At 37.9% G+C, this 26374-nt stretch overlaps 1 protein-coding gene across 1 annotated transcript in view; it reads right to left on the reverse strand.

Moving 5' to 3' along the window:
- Positions 1–2899: 2899 nt before the first annotated feature.
- galnt14 (UDP-N-acetyl-alpha-D-galactosamine:polypeptide N-acetylgalactosaminyltransferase 14 (GalNAc-T14)) overlaps positions 2900–26374 on the reverse strand; it is a 63387-nt gene continuing 39912 nt past the window's right edge. Inside the window, exons 4-16 of the mRNA XM_079831260.1 lie at positions 24641–24708; positions 24452–24517; positions 19699–19820; positions 18728–18815; positions 18369–18453; positions 12745–12848; positions 11741–11867; positions 9911–10003; positions 9720–9803; positions 9054–9198; positions 7289–7408; positions 6587–6902; positions 2900–3124 (exon numbers count right to left, since the gene is read on the reverse strand). Coding sequence (XP_079687386.1) covers positions 6744–6902; positions 7289–7408; positions 9054–9198; positions 9720–9803; positions 9911–10003; positions 11741–11867; positions 12745–12848; positions 18369–18453; positions 18728–18815; positions 19699–19820; positions 24452–24517; positions 24641–24708 — 1261 coding nt within the window. The 3' untranslated portion in view covers positions 2900–3124; positions 6587–6743. The remainder of the gene's footprint in view (positions 3125–6586; positions 6903–7288; positions 7409–9053; positions 9199–9719; positions 9804–9910; positions 10004–11740; positions 11868–12744; positions 12849–18368; positions 18454–18727; positions 18816–19698; positions 19821–24451; positions 24518–24640; positions 24709–26374) is intronic.

The raw sequence follows: 26374 nt of genomic DNA on the forward strand, positions 1-26374 counted from the left end.
TGCAAGACCCCATTCCGCTTGCCGGTGTGAATGTCAAATTTTGTAACTTTCCGTGTGGCTCCGCATCCGAAGATGCACGAGTTTTAGGCAAATCTGGCCGAGCATGACGTCTCATCACACCGGCATCTGGTTTGCATTATCTAAATTAGTTGCTTATATTTACAAAATTAGCCTACAATAGAAGAAATAAGCAACTTTAATGAAAATAAAGGTCCATGTTTAATACATTTTTTTTAGAAAATGTTTAAGAGATAGTTAATTTAGTTGTATACATGCTCCCCTATCCATATACTTTGTTCTAACTGGGTTTTATACGATTCTTTTGTATTCTTTACTCAGAGTTGCCCTCTGTTGTTTCAAAGATATACAATCATACAACGGCGAGCGAGTCGAGTATAAACACCTCCCCAAAGGGACGAAGCGCGCACGCAGTCAGCTGAGGCTCGCGCTTCGGAGCCAGACGAAAGTATAAACAATGCTTAAGGTATCAATGTGTGCTCGGCAAGACAGTTTTGTGCTTGAGCGCCACCAAGAAGTTGTGTTTTACGGTAACGTCAGCAGCTCCAGGCACATGAACAAAAGTGGCAATCTTATTGGTTGGCCAGTTTTTAACGCAGCGTGTCAAACCAAAAAAACCCGAACCCGAGGTGTTTTTTAAAAATTATGCTTTTACGTCTGCCGTTTGGCGCGTCTGTGAACACTCACATTGGCACCCTTTGTTTAGTCACGAGACGTCAGTCACAACGTCTCGAGGCGTACAGCAGCGCATGCGCAAGCGCAAGAACACTCTAAAAAATGCTGGGTTAAAAATAACCCAAGTTGGGCTGAAAATGGACTAACCCAGCAAATGGGTTGTTTTAACCCAGCGGTTGGGTTAAATGTTTGCTTAAAACAACCCAATTGCTGGGCTAGTCCATTTTCAACCCAACTTGGGTTATTTTTAACCCAGCATTTTTAGAGTGAAAGGCAGCCCTGCAAGTGTGGCCGGTGCACGTACAACAGCACGTGTGTCGAACTCGGCCATCCGCGCTCATTCGCGGTTGAGTATACTTTGAAAGCTGCACTCTAAAAAATGCTGGGTTAAAAATAACCCAAGTTGGGTTGAAAAAGGACTAACCCAGCAATTGGGTTGTTTTAAGCAAACATTTAACCCAATTGCTGGGTTAAAACAACCCAACCGCTGGTTTAAACAACCCAATTGCTGGGTTAAAACAACCCAATTGCTGAGTTAGTCCATTTTCAACCCAACTTGGGTTATTTTTAACCCAGCATTTTTTAGAATGTGTGCGGACACGACTGCGCATGAGACGCGTCCGGACATGAAAATTTAAGTATACCCGGGGCTTTAAATGTAAGAGATAAGCGTGCGATAATTGTCCCAGTGTAAACAAGCCAAATCCACTTTTTCGCCACCCTTGGTTCCGGAAGTATTTTTCCCATTGGGGTTTTTAAAACATCTTCGTTAAAGATTATAAACCATGAACCAAACCAACCAGCCACGAGGTGAATCAGTTAAACAGATTTTGTAAATGAGATAAAAAGATAAAGACTGTATGTAATGGCTTTGATGAGGGGGAAAACTAGCCTACAATACCATGATTATTTCATATTTTAAACAAGATTATTAAAAAAATAATACAGGCTGATGGCTTCAACAAAAGCATACACTATTTACAACCTCCTAGCACACAGGTCTGTCTCTAACAATTTAGGAGAAATTATGGGATTTTTACTTCTGCAACTTAACTGTGGGACTCTACTGGTTGAGCCAGTGTTGTTGTATAGGCTGGTTGTGATGGCCAAAAAAGCCATCATAGAGCCACAGTGATTACTTATTACAGAGAAATCGACACATAAAAGTCTTATAATTGTCTCTGCACATTAAGCTGTGCTAAAAAAGTATTTTAACATTGAGAAAATGACACACTTCAGCTTTAAAATGCCACATTTACAGTGCTGCAATTTGTAGGTGAAAGAAAGATCTCTATGATATAACGATTTTAATCATAAAGAACCTCTTCTGTTTTGACATATTCTTAACCGCCAGGATTCCGAGATTCCCTAAAAATAGACTGTATTGACTAGCGCAGCTCTCCTACACATATCATTAGATAACATGTCTGAGACAAAACTCTCTGCTCTCACCCCTCTCATCTCGATCTTCCCTCATAATGACTCATTCTTACTGAAATAAAGTAGGCATGTGGAGACTTGTGCATACTATTCAGTCCACACGTTTAGCAAATCAGGAAACCCATAACGACTCAATGGTCGATTCTTTAAAGCTTTTGGGCTCCAACTCTGCAAAGCCGATGGTGACCTGTGGTGAAATCAGTGCAGCATCAGGAAGCTGTAGGTAAGAAAACAGCAGAACCTAATTGGATGTAATTGCCGGGTTAGACTAGACTACAGCAAGTGATGAGGGCATTTGAGCTGTGCCACGTCTGAGTCTAAGTATTCTCCCAGCTCCTGCGGAGCTCAGCCTTCTAATGAGAAGAGGAGGACAGACTGAGGAAGTGGTAATTGGATCCTCCCTGTCCTGTCGCCTGGGCATGTGTGGCGATGTGGCTGTGCTTTATTTAGATCCTCTAGGCAAACAGTCTCAGTTCTCCACTTGCCAGCAGTGAATGCAGAGCTTGTGAGAACAAACCACTCTTTCCCATCTTGAGCTCATTTGCTTGCAGAACAGAAGTTTGCTCTCTGCAACTGCATGCAACAGCTATGCCATTACATTATGGACTAATGAGGCTGTGCTGACGTGCTAATTGAAGAAGGCTGCCTCTGCAATCCGTTTGGGATTTGTCTATTTTCGATGATCATGTCAGCAACTACCTTAAATACACTTGGATCACGCTTTACTTACACGATCAATCAGGAATAAATGCAAGCAGCAGGCCATTAATAAAAAATAGGGTATTTATTGTATATCGATGTGCTAGCAGATGTAGTATCTCACAAGTGCTTCGTACTGGGGTAAATTCAAGCGAAACAGAAATAGAAAGGTTGTGCGTTGTTCTCCAGTGTGAGCGTGTATCGCACTCGGTGAGTGCCCCGCAAGTTTGTGTGTGTCCAGCTGCCAAACTCTGTTCTGGAGAGCATCAGTATGATTGACACTCTGGGGAACCTTGAAAGAAAGACAGAAGAGAAGATCAGCCAAGGAACATTCTGTACAGGGAGACTGGGTAGGCTAGACTGGTTACTATGCATGTATGTTCAACTTTAATATGAGGTTCATTCATTTATGAAATTGAGTGTCCAAATCTGATTAGGTAGTAGGGGTGTAACGATACACTCATGTAACGATTTGATATGAATCGCGATACTGAACTCACGATACGATATTTATCCCGATATTTTGAGCCAAAATAAAGAAGAGTTTTTTTTATTTTTTATTAAAATAATATTATTATTAGTGTATTATTATCAGGGCCCACAAATATTCCCCCATTGCATTATTATACATTATATTCAACATTATATATAGTTGTTTAATGTAATAATGTCACTGAAACTCCGTAAACGTAAATTTTTTCCCCTCGTGCATTACTCGCGCTTTCAATGCAGGCAGCATTCTCTCCCAGTGCTCGCTATGTCCCGCCTCTCCGGCTATTAATGCACTACACATATAAGAATTTGAATAATCATACTATTAAAACTAAATGTGATCTGGTGATTTAAATGATGTTTGTGCTTTCACTAAGGAGTGCCGCTTTAAATTATGTTTGTGCTTTGACTTTGAGGAGTGCCGCTTTAAATACTGTTTGCGCTTTGAATTTGAGGAGTGCCGTTCCAGCAGCGCGTGCACTTCAGATGATCAATGCAATCAGTCACAATTCTAATCGCAAGAAAACATGTCAAAATGACTATTCTCAAACTGTAAATGTTTTAGCTCATCCAAGAATTTTAATTCTGCATTTACTCTCATGTTGTGTTCGCACGTCACGCAATCATTTGAACGTCCGTGTTTACTACAGTATGCGTGTCGTTGTAAATCTGTTCATCATAAACCATCGTTTATGTCTCTTCAGAAGACTTGGATTTGGATTAGACTACTCGATTAGTTCTTTTATGATGCCTTTATGACATTTATTGGATCTTTTAAGTTTGAGAGGAATGACTTTAAATGGAGGGATATAGAATATCTTCATTTGTTTTTGGAAGTTAAACGAAAAACGACATGATGGTGAGTACATGATGACAGAGTTTACATTTGTGGTTACCTACATTTGTAAATTTGTGTTTGGGTGAATTATACCTTATAAATAGGCCTACTACAGCAGATTGAGCCTTGGATAAAACAACTCTGTATCGCAAATAATTTTGTTTTCATCAACGATACATATAGTCACATTTTTATATCGCGATATACCGTTTAACAATATATCGTTATACCCCTATTAGGTAGTATCCAAAGGTTTTTAAGGCAACCTTAATTTATCTTGTGCTGACTTCATTTAAATTCTAAATGAATACACACCTTATACATTCATTTAGAAATGCATGTTTTACAACTTAAGATTGTATTTATACCAAAAAAGAATTTGTAATAATTGGGGATATTACAAATCAATTACATATCAAGATTACGCTTTGGATGTAATGAGTAAAGTTATGTGATACTTCTTGAATATATAATATAGCAATACCTAACTTTTTTAACTGTTTCCCTTCCCCATAATGCAGTCAAGCAGGCTTGCCCATTGTATGAGAAAAAGTGTCTACACTGCAAGCGAGTGGCACAACGCAAAGCAACAAAACTAGGCCAACCCCATTATAATCAACAAAGCTGTCTACACTGCAAGACTGTCAGGAGGACAAACACAGCAAAAAACACCACTTTGAATTAAAAAAAAAAACAACAACCCTGCAAGCCAAGCACAACGTTGATGTTTTGGAAGAGGAGGAGTCTCAGCCAACTGAATGTGAGAGCATAGATTACATTGATTAAAGGTGAGATGTGTAATTTCTTTGCCACTAAACATAATTATGACAAAAAAAAATGATATTAATTGTATTTAAACAAGTATTCTGAATACTGCACCCATTGGTTGGAAAAAAAGGATAGTCCCGCCCCAATCTCACACCATTGGTTGAGTCACTGTTGCTATGTCATCCTGGGCTGCTTTCCCAGAAGCAGAGTAATTATAGTATTTCATTTATTCATATTTTGAATACGCTTTTATTTTTATATTTTCAATTTAATTTTTGTTTAATTTTATGTGTTTGTCATTTTTTTATATTTATTTTTAGTTGTACCAATTTTAGTACTTCAACTGTTTTATTTCTGTTAGTTGCAAAGACAACATTTTAATTTTTTTGTTTGTTTAATTTATTATTTAATTCTGCTTTATTTAAATTAACAAAACCAATATATTTTTAGTTAACTATAACAATGCCACCCCAAAGCATTGCGAGCCTAAGCTGACCATTAATACCAATGATTTCTAAAGTCTACTTAAGGTTTACAATGCTTTTGGGAAACACAGGCCTAGTCGGGATACTCAAATAAACAAGCAATGTTTTGATATTTACAGTGTCTTTAGGGGAATCAGCCAACAAGCAGCTTACTTATAGTTGATTTTGCATATTAAACTGTGATAGAAGAAAATTACACACTTCACCATTAAGTATTTTCATGGTTATCTCTAAAGCTCATTCAAATTGGTTTTGCTTAAGAGTTAACATTTAAACAACGCATAAAACCGCATTTGTTTTTTTGTCAGACAAACAATTAAAGGGGGGTCTAATGCTATTTCATGCATTCTGACTTATTTACACTGTTAAAGCGTTGGATTCTCATGCTAAACATGGCCAAAAAAAAATAATAAATAGTTGGACGTATGACGGAGAATTTCTGGGCCAAATACACTCCTTCAGGATTCAAACAAATTTTTAATTCCTTGTATGGGCACTCCCGAATGAGTGTGCACACATCAACCAGAGCGAGAGCAAGAGCACGGCCATCAACGAGCTTCGTTCTGGTTAAGGAAGCCGTCGGCAGCGCTGTCATTTTGTTTTTAGACCACGAAATCAACAATGTCACTGTTTCTGGTTGTGAGGGAAAGATAACCTTGTTCAGCTTCCCAAATAACCCAGTGTTAAGGAAACAGTGGATGCAGTTTGTTTTTCCGGAGCAGCATCAGAGTTCTGCAAGTGTGTTTGTTTGTTCCCAGTCACGAGTTGAAACCGCAGGCGGTGAGTGAAACTGCATCAAATGTCTGTGTTTAGTTGGTACTCGGTGTGTAAGTGCATATAATGTAAACAACATGAACGTATAGTGAATCGAATGTTATCCAGGGATAATGCCATGATGTATTGTGTGTGTGTGCTTGTGACTTTTTATCTCCGACCACTGCACGCCTCCACGAGTTCGGCTGTTTTCGGAAAGAATCGGTACAGCGCATTTGTCTTTTATAAATATGATAAAACTAAAGACTCTTCGGAGATATGCAATACTCTTGATGTACTCAGGATTAACATGAGATTGGCAGAAACCGTGTGTGTTATGTACCCTTTAATGTAGAGTGTAGCATTAATATAACAACAGTTATGAGGTCATTTCAGTAATTCTGCAATCCCGGCATACCTGGGGTGTGCTGAAGAGACAAAGGGAGTGGACATAGCAGAACAGCAGGACACAGATGTAGCCCCTCCTGGAGGTACACACTCGCTCTCTCTGCCTCTCAATCCATCTTTGACTCCAGCTGAGCTCTGAAAGGTGAGGAGAGGCCAAGGAGGAAGGATCACGAGAAAGGCATCTCCCATCTCTGAGTGTGCGCTGACAGTTCGCATGGGCTGATCACCAGCATTTTACTGCTCTCAATGCCGTCCAGAGCCATCTCGCTGTCCACGCAGAAACGAGACGCCAGGTGCTCCAGGTGAGTGCCAGATTTCTGCCAACGCTGCAGTAACACAGGAGACATAAACACATGCTTAAGTACACATTCCCTAACGGACAGTATACAATATCATGCATTAAAATGTATAGTGTGCATTCACACTTTACACATATCTACTTATACGTACGCCTCCCTGCACAACAAACAAATCGGATGTTTTCTGATGCTACAGTATTCTGCATGTCACTGACATGACAAATGTGACATGTGGAAACGCTGACATCGGCCTGAGAGTAAAGCCTCTCCTGAGGGGCTGTCTAATGCTGGGACTGATACTCATAGAGCTGATGTCAGTGGGTTCCTCCTGGAGCTTTCTAAGTGCGGCCTGATTTATGGTCTGTCACAGATGTCTCCTGTGCTCTCGTCTGGAGTGACTGCAGTGGAGGTACCTGCTTGCCGTCGCTGATGTTGCACGGCACGAGCAGGATCTGGGAGGCAGGGAAAGTGGTGGAGACAGACAGACAGTGCTGCTGTTGGCGGATTTGCTGTCCGTAGGTGTAGATCCACTCCTGTGCAGGAAAGAACACAGGCTTTTCTGATGCTGAAGCAACATATAATGAAATGAAAAAACAATAGCAATTTTCATGTTATTGCTGTAAACAGAAAATATCTTCCATGTTTTTCAACGTTTTTAAAGCAAGTATCCTAATTTGTAATTAGTGTAGTTCTTACTATTCTGAACGGTAATGCCAAGGGTTTAGTTCACAATCCATCTTTCATAGGTTTGCTTTTACATTCATGCATTTAGCAAACACTGATCTAAATCGATTCAACACAGGTGGAAAATAAGCAATTTGTAACATAGAGCCAACAATATTCATAGTATACAATGGCAGGTTTATTAGAAAACTAGATTAGGAAACAAGCTAGAGCATTCCCAGACATGTTAATTTAAAGATGTCTGTTCTAATCAGCTCCACTTAAATGGTAAACAGAGATAGATCTTGGAAGAAAACGGGCACTTTTCTGCGTTCCTCTGAGAAGGTGGCCTCATTTGCTGTTCTGAGACATGTAGAGAGAATGACGCACGAGGGCAGTGTGAAAATGTGCTTTTGTGAGCCATGCTGATGAACCGCTTCCCATCTGGTGAGTCTTACAGACGCTTAACAAGGTCACACGCAGCAGGCAGCAGGGAAACATGCTCTTGTGGTGTTATGAACACACTTAAGTGCTCTGAAATCACTTTTGTGGTGTTCAGCCACCAAATCTACTGACTACCCTCTTCTCTGGGCTTTATAATTTAGAGAATAAACATCTGAAAAAACTTTTACAAATGCAAAGAGGAACAAGAGAGAGACTGAGAGGAATGAGATTCTAAGGCTTTATGGCTCCTGGCTTTGGTTAAACTAAATTATAAATGTATTAATTGGCTCCTTTTGAATTTTTCCATCATGGTCCATAAAATGAAAGGTCATTTATAAAATATAATAACACATAAAATAAGTTTAATTATTAAACATTGATTACCATTAAAATAATGTATCGTTCCTTTTAAAATGCCCCATACTGTACATTGTTTATGATTAATCATGTTGGCAAAATTGAAGTTATGCAAATGTATTTGAATTTTATTGCACTTTAATAATATTTCTTTAAATTCAAAATTCAGTTCTGTATCCTGTTTGCTGCATCAATCAAAGAATTTAATAGCCATTTGTGGATTCAATTCACAACCGTGTTTTTTTCCAGGCTCATGTGCAGGTGAGAGAGCCATGAAGGGTGACAGTAGGGCAGATTAGCTGCTCAGAGACCAGAGGGCACCTCTTTGTTTAATATAATTACACAGCAGTGCACAAATGTGACCTGAATTAAATCCCATTACCCCGCTGTAAAAGCTGCCCTTTCAACATGCCCCTGGTTGCATAGCATTTAATGTAATCTAGCATCTCAGAGTCGCAGCCTAACTGTGTGAGATGTCACCGATTCCTGCCGTGAGAGTAAAAATACACACTATCTTTGCTCCTCTTCTGATCTTGACCAAACTCTTCAGTAGAATATGTGACCATAATGCTTAAAGGCAAGATATGGATAGACTTTATATGTCTTACCAAAGGATAATGCAGACAGCGCTAATTCCTCCAGCAATGGCAGTACCAACATTGATTGCTCAATTAATGATTGATTGCTCAAATATTATGCCAGAGAGTCTTGTACCTGGTTGGCTGCTGGTACGTCTTTGGTGATGATGCAGGGTGCGAGTGTGAGCACTGGGAAATCCTGTCCCTTAACTATTCGAGTCTCTAGACAGTTCTGTCTTTGCCGAATCACACCAGACTTGGCATCAGAATCATCAGGAACTCTGAATTTCATAGAAAGAAATATCATAGTGTAATGATAATAAATACCCCATAAATACCCCCCCCCACACACACACACACAAATTTAACTCTTTAAATATATTAATTGTTTCTCCTAGAAAGCAATGTGTAGCAAATGAAAAATAAATATTCACCCCATCTATTTAGTAAATGCATGTGGTAGATCTTAATGTGAATGATTCATACAAATATTATAACTAGATATTCCAGTGAAAACCAGAGACTTCTCGCTGAAGATGTGTGCTGGACTTCTGTCGACTTTTATATGACAAATTAGTAAGCACAACACAAAAAACAATCGTCTTTAAGGATAAAAAAAGCATAGTGGGTGGAAAGTCTTTCCCTCGAGACAGATGAGAGCAGATGGACAGCAGCTAGCCTACAACAAACAAGCTTTAGACACAGAGGGTTCATACACTGCCATGCTAAATAATAACATGGTACTTTACAATCATCCATCACCACCCGCAGACACTCAAATACACACATCACACTGACTCACTTGAGCTCTGGATAGACATTGTCCAGATACCACTTGAAGGATTTGCACTTGAGACTCTTGCGGAGCTCCTGCCTGCCGTGAATGCTGATAAGAGAGGAAGAGAATGAGCGGAATAAGAAAATGAATCTTTTCCCTAATGCCTCCCCATTATAGATACACACATAAACACACACATGCTATCAGTCACTCACTCTCCATAGGACTTCCCCCGAGCAGCCGGTCGAGCTGAGTAGTAGAACAGTTTGAACTCATCCATCCAAACCTCAGCAGTCCTTCTGGTGTTCCTGAAACAAAGAGCACTGAATGTGAACACCAAAGTGTGCTAAACACTTTCCTCAAAAATACGCACTTCAACCTCAAGAAGATCATTATGACGACCTGCCAATTCATCAGTACATTTACAAAAAATATTGTCTGTACAGCCAGTTATTGAACAGACAATATAGATTCTGAAAAAAATGTGGGGAAAACTCGCAGTCACATGCTAGGGTATTGTGGGTGTTTGTCAGGTAATTGCTATGCAGTTGCTAAGGTATTCCGAGTGTTTTGTAGCACATTGCTATGCAGCTGCAAGGGTGTTCTGGGTGGTTCATTCTGGCGAAAGTCAAAAGATCAGACCTCTCTCAACATTCTGATCCCTAGATATGGCTCATGTCTCTCACTGTAAGTGAGATTTTTTTTTCACACATTAAAGTCCAATTGCTCCAGCACACTTCTTTTCAACAAGTCGCACAAATTGAGCTCTTATTCATGTCTATGGCATAAGCAGAGCAGAATAAATTCCACAGCAAAGTGTAATATTAAGGGGTTTACTAAGAGGAACTCCAAGAAAGCACTAACTGTAATCCAGCTACTGGGAATTTAATATCAAGATACTTAACATTTTCTTTTCTTTTATGTAGTAGATCATTTTATTTAATCAATTTATGTATTGGTTTTATTTAATTGATAATTAAAATATTAAATTAATGCATAAATACTAGTGCTCTCAAACCGATTAATCACAGATAATCACATCTAACATAAACGTTTGTGTTTACAGTATATATGTGCATGTACATACACATATGTACAGTGTATATATATACATACATACATACATACATGTGTGTGTGTACAATATATATATATATATATATATATATATATATATATATAGGCCTATAAATATATATTATTTAAACACAAACTTTTATGTTAGACGTGATTAATTGCAATTAATCAATTTCAGAGCAATAATAAAAACATGTAAAAAAAAAAAAAAGTACCTTACAACCTTTAAAGTACCTTGATTTGGCCATAGGTGTGGCATGATTGTGGCCAACAGCTGTATAAATGATATTCAGAAGGTATGGAGGTGTTATATAAATATTAATGTTTTGTTTCTGTATGAAAACTGACCATATATTGCACCTCTCAGTTCGTCAAGACATTTTATTGTAGGCTATGCACTAAAAACTACACATAACCAAACTGATTGTTACTTATCTAACAGATAACTTTGCTAACAGATGTAAAATGACATGGTTTTAAAGAGTATCTAGTAAGCCAGCTAATGCCTTCAGCAATTATTCATTAGAGCCTCTGAACTATACGAGGAAACAGATTTTGTTGACTGAGCACACTGCATCGCAATTCAGATTCAGAAAGAATGTTGTGCTATGCTCTTAATATTTCATTCGGTTTCATGCTGAGGTTTTTCCCCAGAGGCGAAACGTGATAAAAGCAAACAAATTTTACACAGCAGATTTTCTTCCAGGCAGAAGTTGGAGTATTATCTCTATCTTTGGCCAAAAAAAGAAAAAGAAAACATCTATCAAATACCACAGGAAAACATTCAACAGAGATAAAAATATATCCATTAACATATTCAAATTTACAGGTTAACAACCTTTAAGGACAAACAAAGTCTTATAATGTTGATAAAAATGTTACATCATTTATCAGCCGGAATATTTTATTAAAAACTCAGCTGGATAGAAATTAATATTATAAGTGTGTGCACTTCTCAGGACTCTTACTTAATGTACGTGTTGGCATTGCCCTCTGGGAAGATGTAGGGATGTTTCTTGCGGAATACGTGGCCGACCCTGCTACAGGGAATTATTTCCAGGCTTCCTCCACACATCCATACTCTAAAAGAAATCTCTACAAACACAATACAATAAACACCAATCACAGTGTGCTTTAGTTTTTTTTTTTTTTTTTTTTTTTTTTTTTTTTACAAACAAAACCGTTATAGCAATAGAGAGCATACACTACTGTTCAAAATTTGGGAGATTTTATTAACATGCTCACCATTATTGTATTTATTTGACCCAAAATACATAAAACAGTAAAACCTTACTTCCACTTTTGATCAACTTAATGCATCCTTGCTGAATAAAAGTATGTATTCCTTTTAAAAACAGTAGTGTACATTAATAGATGGCTCACCTGACACAATATATTGCAGAAATGTACAGCAGAAAATGCATATATGCATATGTCATGCAGAGAAAAATAACTTGACGTGTATGTGATTTACACTAGCCCTCCAGGATACAGCCTCACTCTCATGGCAAGAATTAGATCATACGGCTGAAATCTCCTGTCTAAATATGCCACTGTCCAACGCTCATTTGCAATTATGAGCACAGTAGCATACTTGAGTCTGAAAAACCAGCGCTGCTGCAGCTCCAGTCTAATTCTGTCATACCGTATAAGCATGGTTAATGATGGGTTAACTCAGAGAACCATCCAATTCCCCACAGTACATTGCTCTTAAGGATTTTACAAAGTCAAGAAAAGAAAACCCTTAGCAGTTAAATAAAAGCACCAAATTACTGTAGATACGGTTTGAGAAAATTGATTCCAGAGATCGAGAGAATCTATTTCTAGGTTGTCATTGTCCTTGCGTGCCATTTCCTCTCTGTGATGAGACAACAACACTAAGTTTCCTCTGCCAGTGCTCGATCAGGGAAGAAAAGTGATTGAAGGTTTATGTGCCATCGGACAGGTGCTCTCATGCATCGTAATAACTCACCAAAGTTCTCCCCTCCCCAGATGTCCATGGCTGTGTCATATTTTCCCAAGCGATTGAACCAGGATCTGTCAATCACAAAAAGTCCTCCTGCGATGATGGGCGTTCTGAGGGTTGAAAAAGTGAAAAAAAAAGAGTGAAACATTAAGTCTTGACATTAAACACTTCAATCCAGGTGACTGCTTAAAATCCTGCTGTCACTCAGGATTGATGGAAGAAAGCATTTCTTTTTGAATGTGGTTTGAGTGAAGAGTATTGGAACAAGGAAAGAGGAAAAAGGTCACTGAAGTGGGGGTGTGTGGCCCATTTCTCATTCTCCTGATGAAGCTCAGCTTGCCCTTCAAAATCACCGTACCCAGAGAGCTCCTTCAAGCACTAAGGACACTGGAGAAAGTGGCTCCGGTATTATCGGAAGCATTTGAATTGCATCAGCCATAATCTCTCATTGTGAAGTGGTAGGACACATCGTTTCCTCTGCCTCTCCTCAGAGCCACTCACGTACTTTCATTTCAGTTTCATTTACTTTTCACACAGCTATTCTCATCTCATTTTCGTAGGCAGAAACAAAGCCCAAAAGCTTCAACAATTGGGCACAGTGTATGAGTGTAAAGTGAAAAAACCTGTCAAGGGTTTCAAAGATGAGAGTGCGAATGAATTTTAAATAACGCAATAAAATGAATTTCATGTGTAAGGGTATGCAAATAAATGAAATGCCTACGTTACTGACAGACTTGAAAGCATGTAATAATCCTAAATCGGATCACTTAGAAAAGTAACAAGTGGCATAACTGGAAGTGTCCATAGCAAACATGTAAGACCATTTACGAGTTTGAACAGACATTTATCCCAAGTACGCCTTAGAAAATACCATTAATAAAGCTCATAGAAGAACATAGAACATGAAAAACGTGTCACCAAACCAACTCCGGATGCGGACTGCACACCCCTGCTGTGCTTGGATTCATTTCCTGTACATACATTGGCACTCAAATGTTAAGAGTCAATAAGAATAAGAAATTAATACTTTTATTCAGCAGGCACACATTAAATTGATAGTAAAGACATTTATAATGTTACAAAAGATTTATATTTCAAATAAAAGTTTTCTATTCACAAAAGGAACAAAAATAAACAGTAAACAGTTTTCAACATACTAATAAGAAATGTTTCTTGAGCACCAAATCAGCATATTAGAATGATTTCTGAAGGATCATGTGACACTGAAGACTGGAGTAATGATGTTAAAAATTCAGCTTTGCCATCAAAGGAATAAATTATTAAATTAATAAAATATTAAATATGAATTAGCCCCAGTGAACATGAAACAATTCTCTCAAATACATAAAAAGAAATCTTACCGACCAAAGACTTTTGAATGACAGTGAATGTAACACATTAGAAAACTATATATATATATCTATATATATATATATATATATATATATATATATATATATATATATATATATATATATATGTACACAAACACACACACACAGCTTTCAGTCACTCAGTTATCACCGATCTATTCTGCATCTGTTGGCGGATAGGCTGTGAGAGACCCAGGCCGCCTACCGTGCTGCACCGGTGCACAGCACACGCAGGAGCAGACGGGATCTGAGCTTCTCTCAGCCTGACTGCCTGCTTATCTGAGCTATTAACAGCCTTCATTACAACAGCCTCTGAGAGCGCTAGGAACAGTGTGAATTACACCACAACAAGAAGAGCGAGTCAATTGAGGAGGAGAAGGAAAAACAGTCAGGATTTAAATATGAGGCGCCACGTAGGATTTAAATCAAACTTCGCTTATCAATGCATACATAACACACATGCATATACACCTATAAATTACTTGCATATACATGAATACTATTGGATGTTCAAAATACATATATGAAATACACGTGCACACTAATATGAAATCCATACCAATACATATTATGTTAGTAATAATGACTGCATACACACTTGTGAATAACTTGCATATACATATAAACTTGACGCACGCATAGACCTATAAATACTCGCACATACATATAAACTTCCATGCATTATACACCTATAAACACTCGCACATACATATACACTCACTGCACGCAGACACACCTACACACTCGCACATACATATAAACTTACATGCATATACACCTATAAACACTCGCACATACATGTAAACTCGATGCGCGCATGCACATCCATAAAACACTCGCGCATACATACAAAATAAAACGTGGATGCATGCTTTAGTTGTGTATATGTATATGCGAGTGATTTCATATGTGGGTGTGCGTGAACTTTTCAGTGTAAAAGGAAGTCATTTCAGTGTAAAAGGAAGGCATTTCAGTGTAAAAGGAAATAATCTGTGTGTACACGGAAGTAACCTGCCTATTTACCACATTTGCAACTTTGCAATCATGGAGAGGGATCGTGCTACAACTGAAGCAATTATCATTTTGCCCACTACTATAAGATCAATTGCTAATTCAGTTGAATCGAATGTGTCGCCTTCTGCTCAACTGCAGTCAGAATCAGAAACTGAATTGCGCACTTTGTGTCGGCCATCGGCGCCTGCTGTACAAATAACAGGCCAACATCATCTGCCGGCGAAGTATATCGCAGGGATCATTCCCACTTCTGAAGTCGTGATTACGAGCTCATTGCATTCAAGTTTCAAAATGCGAGGGCGTTCATGTGCAATTTTTACCTAGGAAACTCGTATTTACCATAATTCTGAGAGCACGTGAAGGCAGCGTTAGAGGAATCAAGTGAGTTCCACATAGAGTTCGGAAGGCCCTGCCACGCACCAGCCAATCAAATAAAAAATACAGCCACCGAACAGCCAATAAGAAAATAGCATTGCTGTATCCGGGTAAGATTTAGATATTCCCGCAACAACAACGGTTACATTCTGCCACCTACTGGTGGTTTAGTTTAGTGTTTTCTTTCCAACATTTCTTAATTGTATATTCAAAAATATTCTTAATTGTATATTCAAAAATATTCTTAATTGTATATTCAAAAATATAATAACATTTTTCAGTGTAAATGATTTAATTTGATTGGCAACAGCCCTACAGTGTCTTATTTATAGATCAAATTTAAGAATATAAAATGAAAGCTGAAGCATAGCCTATATTTAAAAAGATTATGGGAAAATGCCCTTCATAAAAGGTAAAAATATAAAAGATATGCAGATTTAAATATATCAAAGCTGATTGAACACTGGTGAGACTATTGCTTCAGAATAAATTATATTTACAACACAGTAAATTCTGAAAAAAAAAAAAAAAAAAATTCAAAATTATTATGGATTATTAATTTGCCTCTTCCCTGACATCTTTCTTTGAAATAGAGAAATGCAAGAATTAATACTATGCACACACACACACACACACACACACACACACACACACACACACACACACACACACACACACACACACACACACACACACACACACACACACACACACACACACACACACACAGAAATGTTAAATTAAATAAAAAAAATATATTATTTATTTATACAAATTAGTGTCATTTTTCAGATCAGAACCTCGTCCCCGTCCAAACCCCTCCTGCCGTCGCCAAAATCTCACTCTGAACTCAGTTCAAAACTTGAGAGCCCTGATATCGTCTTCATTGCACCTTGCACAAGCAAATAAAACACTAACAAACGTAACAGCTATAAGGTAACTCTGAAATTCATGTCGATCTGCATGAGGAAGACATCCCTTAATGACTTCCTCTTACACTGAAATGACTTCCTTTTACACTGAAATGCCTTCCGTTTGCACTGAAAAGTTCACGCACATCCACATATGAAATCACTCGCATATACATATACACAACTAATGCATGCATTCACGTTTTATTTTGTATGTATGCGCGAGTGTTTTATGAATGTGTATGCGCGCATGGAGTTTATATGTATGTGCGAGTGTTTATAGGTGTATCTGCGTGCAGTGAGTGTATATGTATGTGCAAGTGTTTATAGGTGTATATGCATGGAAGTTTATATGTATGTGCGAGTATTTATAGGTCTATGCGTGCGTCAAGTTTATATGTATATGCAAGTTATTCACAAGTGTGTATGCATTCATTACTAACATAAAATGTATTGGTATGGATTTCATATTAGTGTGCACGTGTATTTCATATATGTATTTTGAACATCCAATAGTATACATGTATATGCGAGTAATTTATAGGTGTATATGCACATGTTATGTATGTATTGATAAGTGAAGTTTGATTTAAATCCTACGTGGCGCCTCATATTTAAAGGTTGATATTGCTTTGCTTAAACAATCACAAATAATTAATTAAATAATTTTATAGCAACTCAATATTTTAATTATGATATAATTCTTCAGTTCTTAATGATCAACCAGGCTGAACCTCTCAGTGGAAATCAATGCTTCAAATGCCCTTTTCTCCCTTCAAAGACAACATGAAATTCAAATCCTATATACGTTCCTAATAAATGCCCCTATTCTAACTAGGGATGATTTTCAGCATGCTATTTTGAAGATTTTTTGATTGTTTGTTTTAATCTAAATGTAGTGCATTTCTCCCCATCTGAAACAACTTTTTGTTTTGTTTTTTGCTATCAAGGCCACACAAGGGAGGATGTTTTTAGATTAAAGTTAGATTATTTTAATATATAAATGATAACATATTCATTTAAATATTTTAAGTCTTTGGCCCTCTTGGAAGTTTCCTGAGGACCCCTAGTGTCTCCTGGCCTCCTGGTTGAGAACCATTGCGCTAGTTAGAAACTTGATCTAACCGCTAACCCTAAGGCCGCGTGTCCACCAAAGTGTTTTTATCCAGCTGAAAACGCTAGGCGCTCTGATGAAAACACCTTGCTGTGGGCGCTTGAGAGCGTTTTGGCAGTGCAGCGTTTTTTCAGTTGAGACTCTTTGCTTGATATGATACGGAATATCCGCGGAAGTGTTATCTCATTTCACAGATAGTTTCTTTCTGCATTGATTCTATATAAAATGCCGATACAATGTAAAGTATTTGCTCTGGCTCTTGTCTTAAATGATTTTGTTCCGTTATTATACTGCTTGTTGTCATCTGTTGACGTTGTACAAGCAGAATGTGGCGGTTGGTTGGTCTTGTATTTTTCTCGCCCCTCCTCCACTGTGATTGGACGGCAGGGTGAAAAGTGACAGTGATGAGCACTGCGTTTTACTCAAAGTTGAACATTCTTCAACTCTTGGCGATCAGTAAAAAACGCAGAGCGCTCAGCACTTGAGCGTGAAATAGAGGCTCAACGCCTCGTTACGCTCATGGCGTTCTAAAAACGCTTTGGTGGACACATGGCCTAAGTCCAAATACAAAACCGTTACTACGATGCTAACAAACACCATTAATAAAAGGAATAAAATATAATTCACAATTTAATCAAATCTTGGATACAAATCCTGTTTCACTTCATTTTACAGAAGTTACATGTGAATGCCATTTCATGTTGTTTTTAAACCTTTTTCGGAAAGTAATTTGAACTTACAGCAAACAAAAAAAACAAGCAAAAGCCCAATAGGTGTTAGAGCAAACCTCTGTCCTCATTTAGCAGAATATTTAAAAAAAAAATCACCCTTCTCTTCACCTACTTAATGGGCTCTGTAGGGTCAGCTCTCTTGTCTCGCTTTTCAGCTGATAGTTGCTCCCATTTAAAATGCAAACTCCAGTCGAAGCCTGCCACAGAGATGGAGGGAGAGACAGGAGAAAGAGAGAGATCAATGAAGATCTTTTTGCTCTGATTTCTTGTAACTTTAATTATTATAAGTTATAATTATACACCGTAGTGACGGTGATAATTAAAGTGTACTGCTGATGATAGGCCAGGCCTTTCATCACAGCTAATTGTTAGATTTGTTTCTGGGTGACACCGCTGATTGGGGAGTATGACCGACGCCCCTTGATGTCAGTGGTGGGACACTGAATGGAGAATTATAATTGCAGCTTTTACCTCCTCGCAAATCTGAAGAAGCAGCGACGTAGGCAAACGTGTCCATATTAATGATGTCAATCACAGGACTGGCGACACAGGTCGGGTCCTGAAAAATGAAAATATTACAAATTGAGACAAAAGAGCACAAGAGATTTGAAAGGGTATGTGAATGGCTTGACTCTCTGTCTGTTCAGCTTGATTTCACAACAAAGGAGGTGAAAAATCAGCGAGAGCTGGGATTATCTGTGCACACACACTCATTCAACATCATTACACCAGACGCTCTGACCTCATCGCTCAACCCTCTCATGCCTCACATTACAGTCCTGCTGAAAGAAAAGAATACTTGAGATGTGTCAGCACAACTGGGCTTTCAAACTACTTCAAACTGCTTATGAAATGCATTTTGAGAAAAGTGATTTTATTAATTTTGTTCTGAATCACTTCTGAGTTGAGTGTGTTCACACTAAAGGGTATTTTACACACCACACGATAAGTGGCCTCTGTGATCTAACATAACTAAAATGGTGTTTATTTCTCAGTAAAATGTCATAGTGCTCAGAAAAACTAACAATCAATTCTCCTCCATGTTGTTTTTTGATCCAATAAAAGCGACATGCTGAGTGGTTGTGAATAAATCCCCATTTTATTGAGAATTTTTTTTTATTGATGCAAAAAAAAAGACATTTTATTTTATGCCGTGTGCTGTTAAATGTTGGGCACTACTAAGATATTTCAAATAAAATTTTTTTTTTCAAAATATTTATTTTTGCTGCTAAAATATGTCAAATGACAGTGCTGCTAACAGTCAGACAGAACAAAGCGGCAGTATTTTTGTGCATGCGCTTGGCAAGCGGTGCAGCATTCAGTGCCCCCTCCATTCTGCCTGCTGACTCTCTCCCATTGAAAATGAACTGAAAAAGGAGACTCCACAGAAGCCAGACAAAAATACTCAAAAGTTTACAGCCACGATGAGTGCAAAATTGTACCTCTTTGACCCTCTGCAGCAGTGGAGGCAGCCAATCTTTGTTGACCTCACAGTGACTGTCCAAAAAGGTCAGGATCCCGGCTCCTGCAGCATCCGCCCCTCGAACCCTGGATCGGATCAGTCCTGTGAAACACAGAGTGGGTGATCGGGGGCAATGGAGAATTCGCTGTCCATCAGAGCAGCACATTACATCTGTTGAGAAGCCTGTTAAACTGACAAATACACTCATCTCAACAATCTCATTCATAGAAAAAGATACGAGAAGAGCCATTTAAATCGGATTAGTTGAAGGGACAATTAAAGCCTTATGTTTATTATCCAATCAGAGCAAGAAGCTTTTCCATGAAGGCAAGGCTGTTAAATCGGCAGAGCCTGACTGAAGATGCATAATAATTGTAAACGTGCAAGACTCGTGCAAAGTTTCACACTGCATGGCAACTTCAGCCAATTAAAAATCCCATTTCATCCTCAATAAGGCTGTATTTTCCAGATGGATGAGCGCACCCTCTACAGAGTTGTTGAGAGCAGGCTGTGTTTGTGTGTGCATGCATATTGGGCCAGTGTGGTCCCTCTGTGAATGCGCCGGGCAGATGGAGAAGGAAAGAGAGAGCGAGAAAGACAGACAATGAAAGAGAGAGAGAAAGTGAGTGAATGGCAGAGATTACATTCACCTACAGCTAATAGAGTTAACATAGCAGAACCGCACACCCTGTTTGTAGCTCCGGGACGACAATGAGGTTTAAATGCCTTAAACCTTTTAACAATTTTCTCTTGTACAGAGTTGGCTGCACAGGGGTTTTATGCATTAATCAATGCTGTCTAAGCGACAATGTGTGACAGTGTGTAATGGAACCTCGGAGCGCTGGAATAAACAGGGAGGGGGCAGCAAGTGGATGATCATTACTAATAAGAACTTTGCAATGTTACTTTCTTCATGTTAGGTGACGATGACTGAATGTTATATTATTCTTATTAATATTATCATTATTAGTGGAGCTTGCTCATACTTTGGTTTAGGGAACAAACCTCAAAGCCCTGGTATTAATCTTTTGTGCATAACTAGCTAGGGACTTATTTGCAGCTTATTTAGAAGAGCTGTGCCATTACTTTTCTAAGGGATTGGACTTTGCCTGGCAGATGATGAAATTAGCAAATAATTCCAACAGACTTAAAATAAGGGAATCAAGCCTTATCTATGGAGAAGAATGTCATAGTGACTTGGGGGACTTTTGACCGCCAAGCAATCATCCAGAACCAGTGTTGTTATTGTAAACTAAAACTATAAAAAATTGTAATTCAAATAAAGCCGAACTAATATAAAACATAAATATTAGATTAAAAACTTAAACTTAAAAAACTTAGAAAGGTTGTTTTGGCAACTAACTGAAATAAACAAGTTAAAGCATGAAAAATGTTAAAACTAAAACTGAAATAAAAAGAAATTATAGCCACATAGAAATATAAAAAATGACAAAAGCAAATAACAAAAGTATTAAAATTGAAATGAAAATGGAAACTGAAAATACAAATATGAATAAGTACTTTAATAGTATATAAATAATACTAAAATACCATTGCTCAGAACACTTTATCAACTGCATTGTGGCGGCGAGTTTTGCACAAGGAAGCCCTACTCATATTACCTTCAGAAAGTAAGAAAATCTAGTTATTAACGTATGAATGCATTTTGGCCCAGTGACATTAAGAGCACAGAGCTAATAAACTAAATGAGAAATTTAAATCCAAATTGGACATGGAAATTTATGTAAAGCTTGACCTGCTTAATTTACCAAAAAGGTAACCAGCCATAAAGATGACTTAACCTTTCAACATCCATAATGTTGTTAAACCGTGCTAATAGGATTTCATTAAACATTAAGTGGGCATTTTATCCAAAGTCAATCTCTAAGGGCTCGGACAGCCATTCCGAACAACGGCCGACATAAAATCTGCCACAGGCTGTACAGCAGTAGCAAAATCAATATTTGCTATAACGGTTTAAGACCAATGTTTTCAGTTAGATGCACATCGAAATGCTCTGCTTACAAATTGATTTTTATATGTTTATTTTTTTTTTTATCAAGAGTTTAAATCTATCTCTATGCAAGCTGCTTGCCAACTAATCCATGTTCCGTCACCCTCTAGACTCAATATATCTGTTCATCCGAATGGAAAGATGTGGATGACAGCACGAGTGCATGGTGGGGGAACTGTATTCTCTGTTTTCCACCTGTGCAACCAGTACATGTAAGGTGAAACACTGGCCAGAGCTTCAGTCAATGTGCAGTAATCTTCATCACAGTCTGTTCACAGTCACCCTCCCAGTAACGCACCACCTGCTGTTAAAACACTCACCAGCACACAGCCGAAAAGCAAACAGCTGCTTTTAGAATCTGGATGGTATTACAAACAGGCGTGTTGCCAGCCCTAAATGAAATATTTAATTTGTTATGTTCGTGTGTAGAATTATATTGGGACTATTTTGAAAAGGAAGTCTAAACTGTTGTGTAATGACGTAAGGTGTGGGAGAACAGAAGGGAATGAAGTTCCTGAACCCTTGTCTCATGTACTTCATTACTTATTAACTCCTGACAGACGGGATTAGGATTAGTTTTTTTTAAATATTGTTGGTCTATCATTGGTCAAAAGATGGCTATTGCTAACATGCCTTTCCCAAGTTTTTTTCTTGCCTTGCCCCATTGAGCCTGCATGCCATTCAGCACATGGCTGCGGATTTTTGAAAATAATCTACGAGTTATTGATGCCACAGGGGATGCCTGGCCGGACAAAAGACGGAGAGCTGTACTACTTCACTGACTTGGTACAGAGGGACAACATATTTTCTACTCATTGCCTAACACAAGTACAACATATAAGGATGCATTAAAAGCCTACTTTGTGCCTTCCGTAAATGCTGTCAGGTGCCTCACGAGACAGTTTTACAGTATGTTGTTGCTTTGCTAAAGCTTGTTGTTTCATGTGAGTTTGGTTTGTCAGTACTGATGACACGATTTGCAATCAGTTAGTTGAGAATGAGCTTAGCCCACGAATACGTGAGAGACTTTTACTAGAAACTGATCGTACATTCCCGCCAAGTTACAGCCCCTGTACAAGCAGTGCAGCACACTGTAAAATGCACGGGGAAACCATCACATGCATCTCTTGATTCTGTCCAGGTGTGGAAGAGGAAGTCATGCTTTCGCTGTGGATCAGACTGCAACTGCAACACGCAGGAAGTGTAGAAAAATTGGACATTACGCTAAACTGTGCCAATCAGCCCAATCAAATATGAGTGAGGTCTGTGAAATTAAATTACCTTAAGTTACTGTACTGTACATGGAATATTAAACCATTTCACGCAGATTGTACTCCAAGCATTCTTTCTTTTGCATTTAAATCTTTAACAAGAAATCCTGTGGGTCATAAAGAACTTTGTTTTTCCCACCTCCACAAAAAGACGATTGCCATCCATTATGTTGCCTTGTTTATCTAAATGTGAGGGTGTAGTTTTCCTTGCTTTACCCTGGGCATGTGTTGACTGTAAAACACCGTAGAGTTTAATTATATTAATTTATGGTGAAATAAGTACATTTTCGTGTCAATCCATGTTTATTTTTATGTGAACAAATGTGCTGTTGTTTCAGTGCATTCAGCGCAGTAAAAATAGACTTCCATGTGCAGTGTAAATGCTCTAACCTGTTAACATGGGCACAGAAAAAAATACGTACCGTATACGCACTGCAAACGGAGTATGTGTGAAGCCGTGAGATGCCGCTTTCTGAGTACATGTTTCAGATCTGATGTGTGCGCACACAAAACTTCTCATACAGTGCATGTGAGTTCTCTTTACTATCTCATTGCGCTTGAATGTTTATATTGACAAGGCTTAAAAACACGCACATATGATAAACTTTTGTGACCATGCAGCACCGGCCCAATTTGGCAGTTATTGTTGAGCCCTGCCCAGCACTTTCATTATTGTTTTGTGTTCAGTTTAAACCAAGCGGCAACCTCCCGCAGTTTCTCTTGAAGCCAATACGGAAGTGGCTTAAACTGCAATTCATCGTCTGGCCGCTAGGGTCAGGCTCCAGAACGGAGCAGAAACTCATTGAGCCCCATGTTAAAATGCCCAACTTTATCGCAGAAAAAAATATGTTTACAGCCTGGAACAAATTGTGGTTTTGGTCTATACGGCTCATTTTGCCCTTCATGACAACTGTGAGGGGGGTGAATTTTTTGTATAACTCATTCGTAAACAATATATACAGCCTTAATGTTCTGCAGGTGGATAGCCATTTATCTTCTGTCTGTTAGTCATCACATCACCTCAGCTCCACCCACGCTTTCAAGATGGCAACAGCCAGCTCGTCCCTACTTTACGCTTCAAAACTGCTCTTCAGAATCCTATGGGTGACGTCACGGACACTCCGTCCATATTTTTTACAGTCTATGGTTTAAACACAGAAGGCAATGTGTTCTATTTCGAGTCTTAACTGCACTCTCGTGCTATGAACACCTGGGTGATGACGATGTGAATGACTGGTCATATTAGAGCACACAACTACTATTTTGAAAAGGAAGTCTAAACTGTTGTGTAATGACATAAGGTGTGGGAGAGCGGAAGTAAATGAGTAAACAAGATGGATGAAGTTCGCTACTCCTGTCTCGTGCTTCACTACTTATTAACTCCTGACAGACACCACATAATTCATTGGAAAAGGGAGAGAGTAACAGAGATGTCATCACTTGCCTACCTTCTCTGCGTTTATTGCGAAGACACTTTACTTTGGGCAACTTGGTGAGAAGAAGGCAGTCATTTGCTGAAAAGAAAAAAATGGATTTAAATGTATTTATTTATTTATCAAATATATTAATGTAACTGCAGCCATGATATTAGAATATGAATATTCTAATATGTCATAATACACAGTGCTGGTACTCACGATCTTCGCTAAAGTCGTCCACTAGTATGATCTCATGAATCAGATGCACAGGGGTCCGATTCAACACACTGAAGAAAAAAAGAATTAACAGAGATAGAAAGTCAGAATTTCTGTCCAGCAGAAAACTGTAATACAAATCTCTTTAGTATGTAGGCTATAAAATGTATCATTCTTGAGGTCTATATCAGTGCTGTTAAAAACTAAGATTATTAATATAACTTAAAAACTTAAACTTCAAAAACGAAAATAAGAATTGTTGCCATGCCTATTGTAACTGAAATCAAGTTTAAACTAAAGTACTAAAATTACTAAAACAGAAATAAAAATAAGTTTAAGCTAAATATAAATATTTGTTATTAATAGAAAGTCTTATTAATAAAACGAATAAAAATACAAAAAAACAACAACAACAAAATTACTTAAAAAACTTAAATATGAATTTTATGAAAATTATAAAATAAAAGCTCAAAATATTAATACTAAAATAACAACTGGACTATATATACAGAAACTGTAATAATAATGGCTAGTGTATTCACATACAGAAAGTTCTACAAATTCTCAAATAACTAAAATAATAAAAAAAAAATAAAAAAAAAAAAAAAATTATATATATATATATATATATATATATATCCAGCAGAAGTACTTTCATTTCATTTCAAAACATCCACCAAAACTTACTGCTGAGTTCTTTATGGGTCACACTTCATATCCAGTTTAACATATCACATGAGATCCATTTCTGAAGAGAAAGTCTTATTAGGTATACCAATATTGAATTATTAATAGTTAATTTGTAAAACTGTTATTATTATTATACTATATATCTTTAGAAATAATGCTATGCATAATACTGTAAAACAGGACCATACAAATGTGCAGCTGTTTCGGGCCAGTTTTAGTCATTTCGCCTACAAAAAGGCCATAAATAAATAAGCAGTTGTGTTGTTAGCCAGGTATGGAGGAGATGCTGGGGTGATGTGTGCATGCAGTGCTGTGCAGTTGAAGAGCACAGACCTCCTCTAAACCTCTTTTCTTCGTCCTCACGCTAGGTAACTGATTGCATTGCACTCACACTCACTGGTATGTTTCCACATGTCTGAGTCAGTGAGACACATTCATCTCAGCTCTCCCTGTACTGCACATGCGCACTTAAACCACTGAACACTGTCTTGAGCAAGGCACCTACTTCATGTTGCTCCAGGGGGATTGTCCCTGTAATAAGTACACTGTAAGTCACTTTGGATAAAACCATCTGTTAAATGTAAATATATATACATATATATATACTTGGATTTAACTGGTTTTCATTTAGATATTTTTAACTTTCAAGTGACAGTAACTTTTCTCGATTGATTTGTTTTGATTGAAGTGGAATACTGTCCCTCTTATCGTTTTACACCTGCCTAAAGACTAATTAAAAATCAAAGCACTTTTAATACCAACTTCTCCTGCTGTTTCCTATCACTGCTGTACTGACTGTGGGAGTGAATGTCAGTCTATTGATTCTTAGTTTTGTAGGTGGCTTTGTAGAAGCAGGGTATAGCACTATAGAGCATTGGCTTTGACACCCAAACAAGGCTTTGAAACCAATCCGAATTATAAAACAGGGTAAGGCAACTGGTCAATGTGGCTCTAAATTGTGCAGCATTTGGAAAAACACATTGACAAAATAATAATTATAATAATTATCTATTTAAAAGTTCTCTATTCTTAGTTGTATGCAAATTT

Source organism: Gobio gobio (genome assembly GCF_949357685.1).
Source record: "Gobio gobio genome assembly, chromosome: 12".
Classification (NCBI taxonomy): Eukaryota; Metazoa; Chordata; class Actinopteri; order Cypriniformes; family Gobionidae; genus Gobio; species Gobio gobio.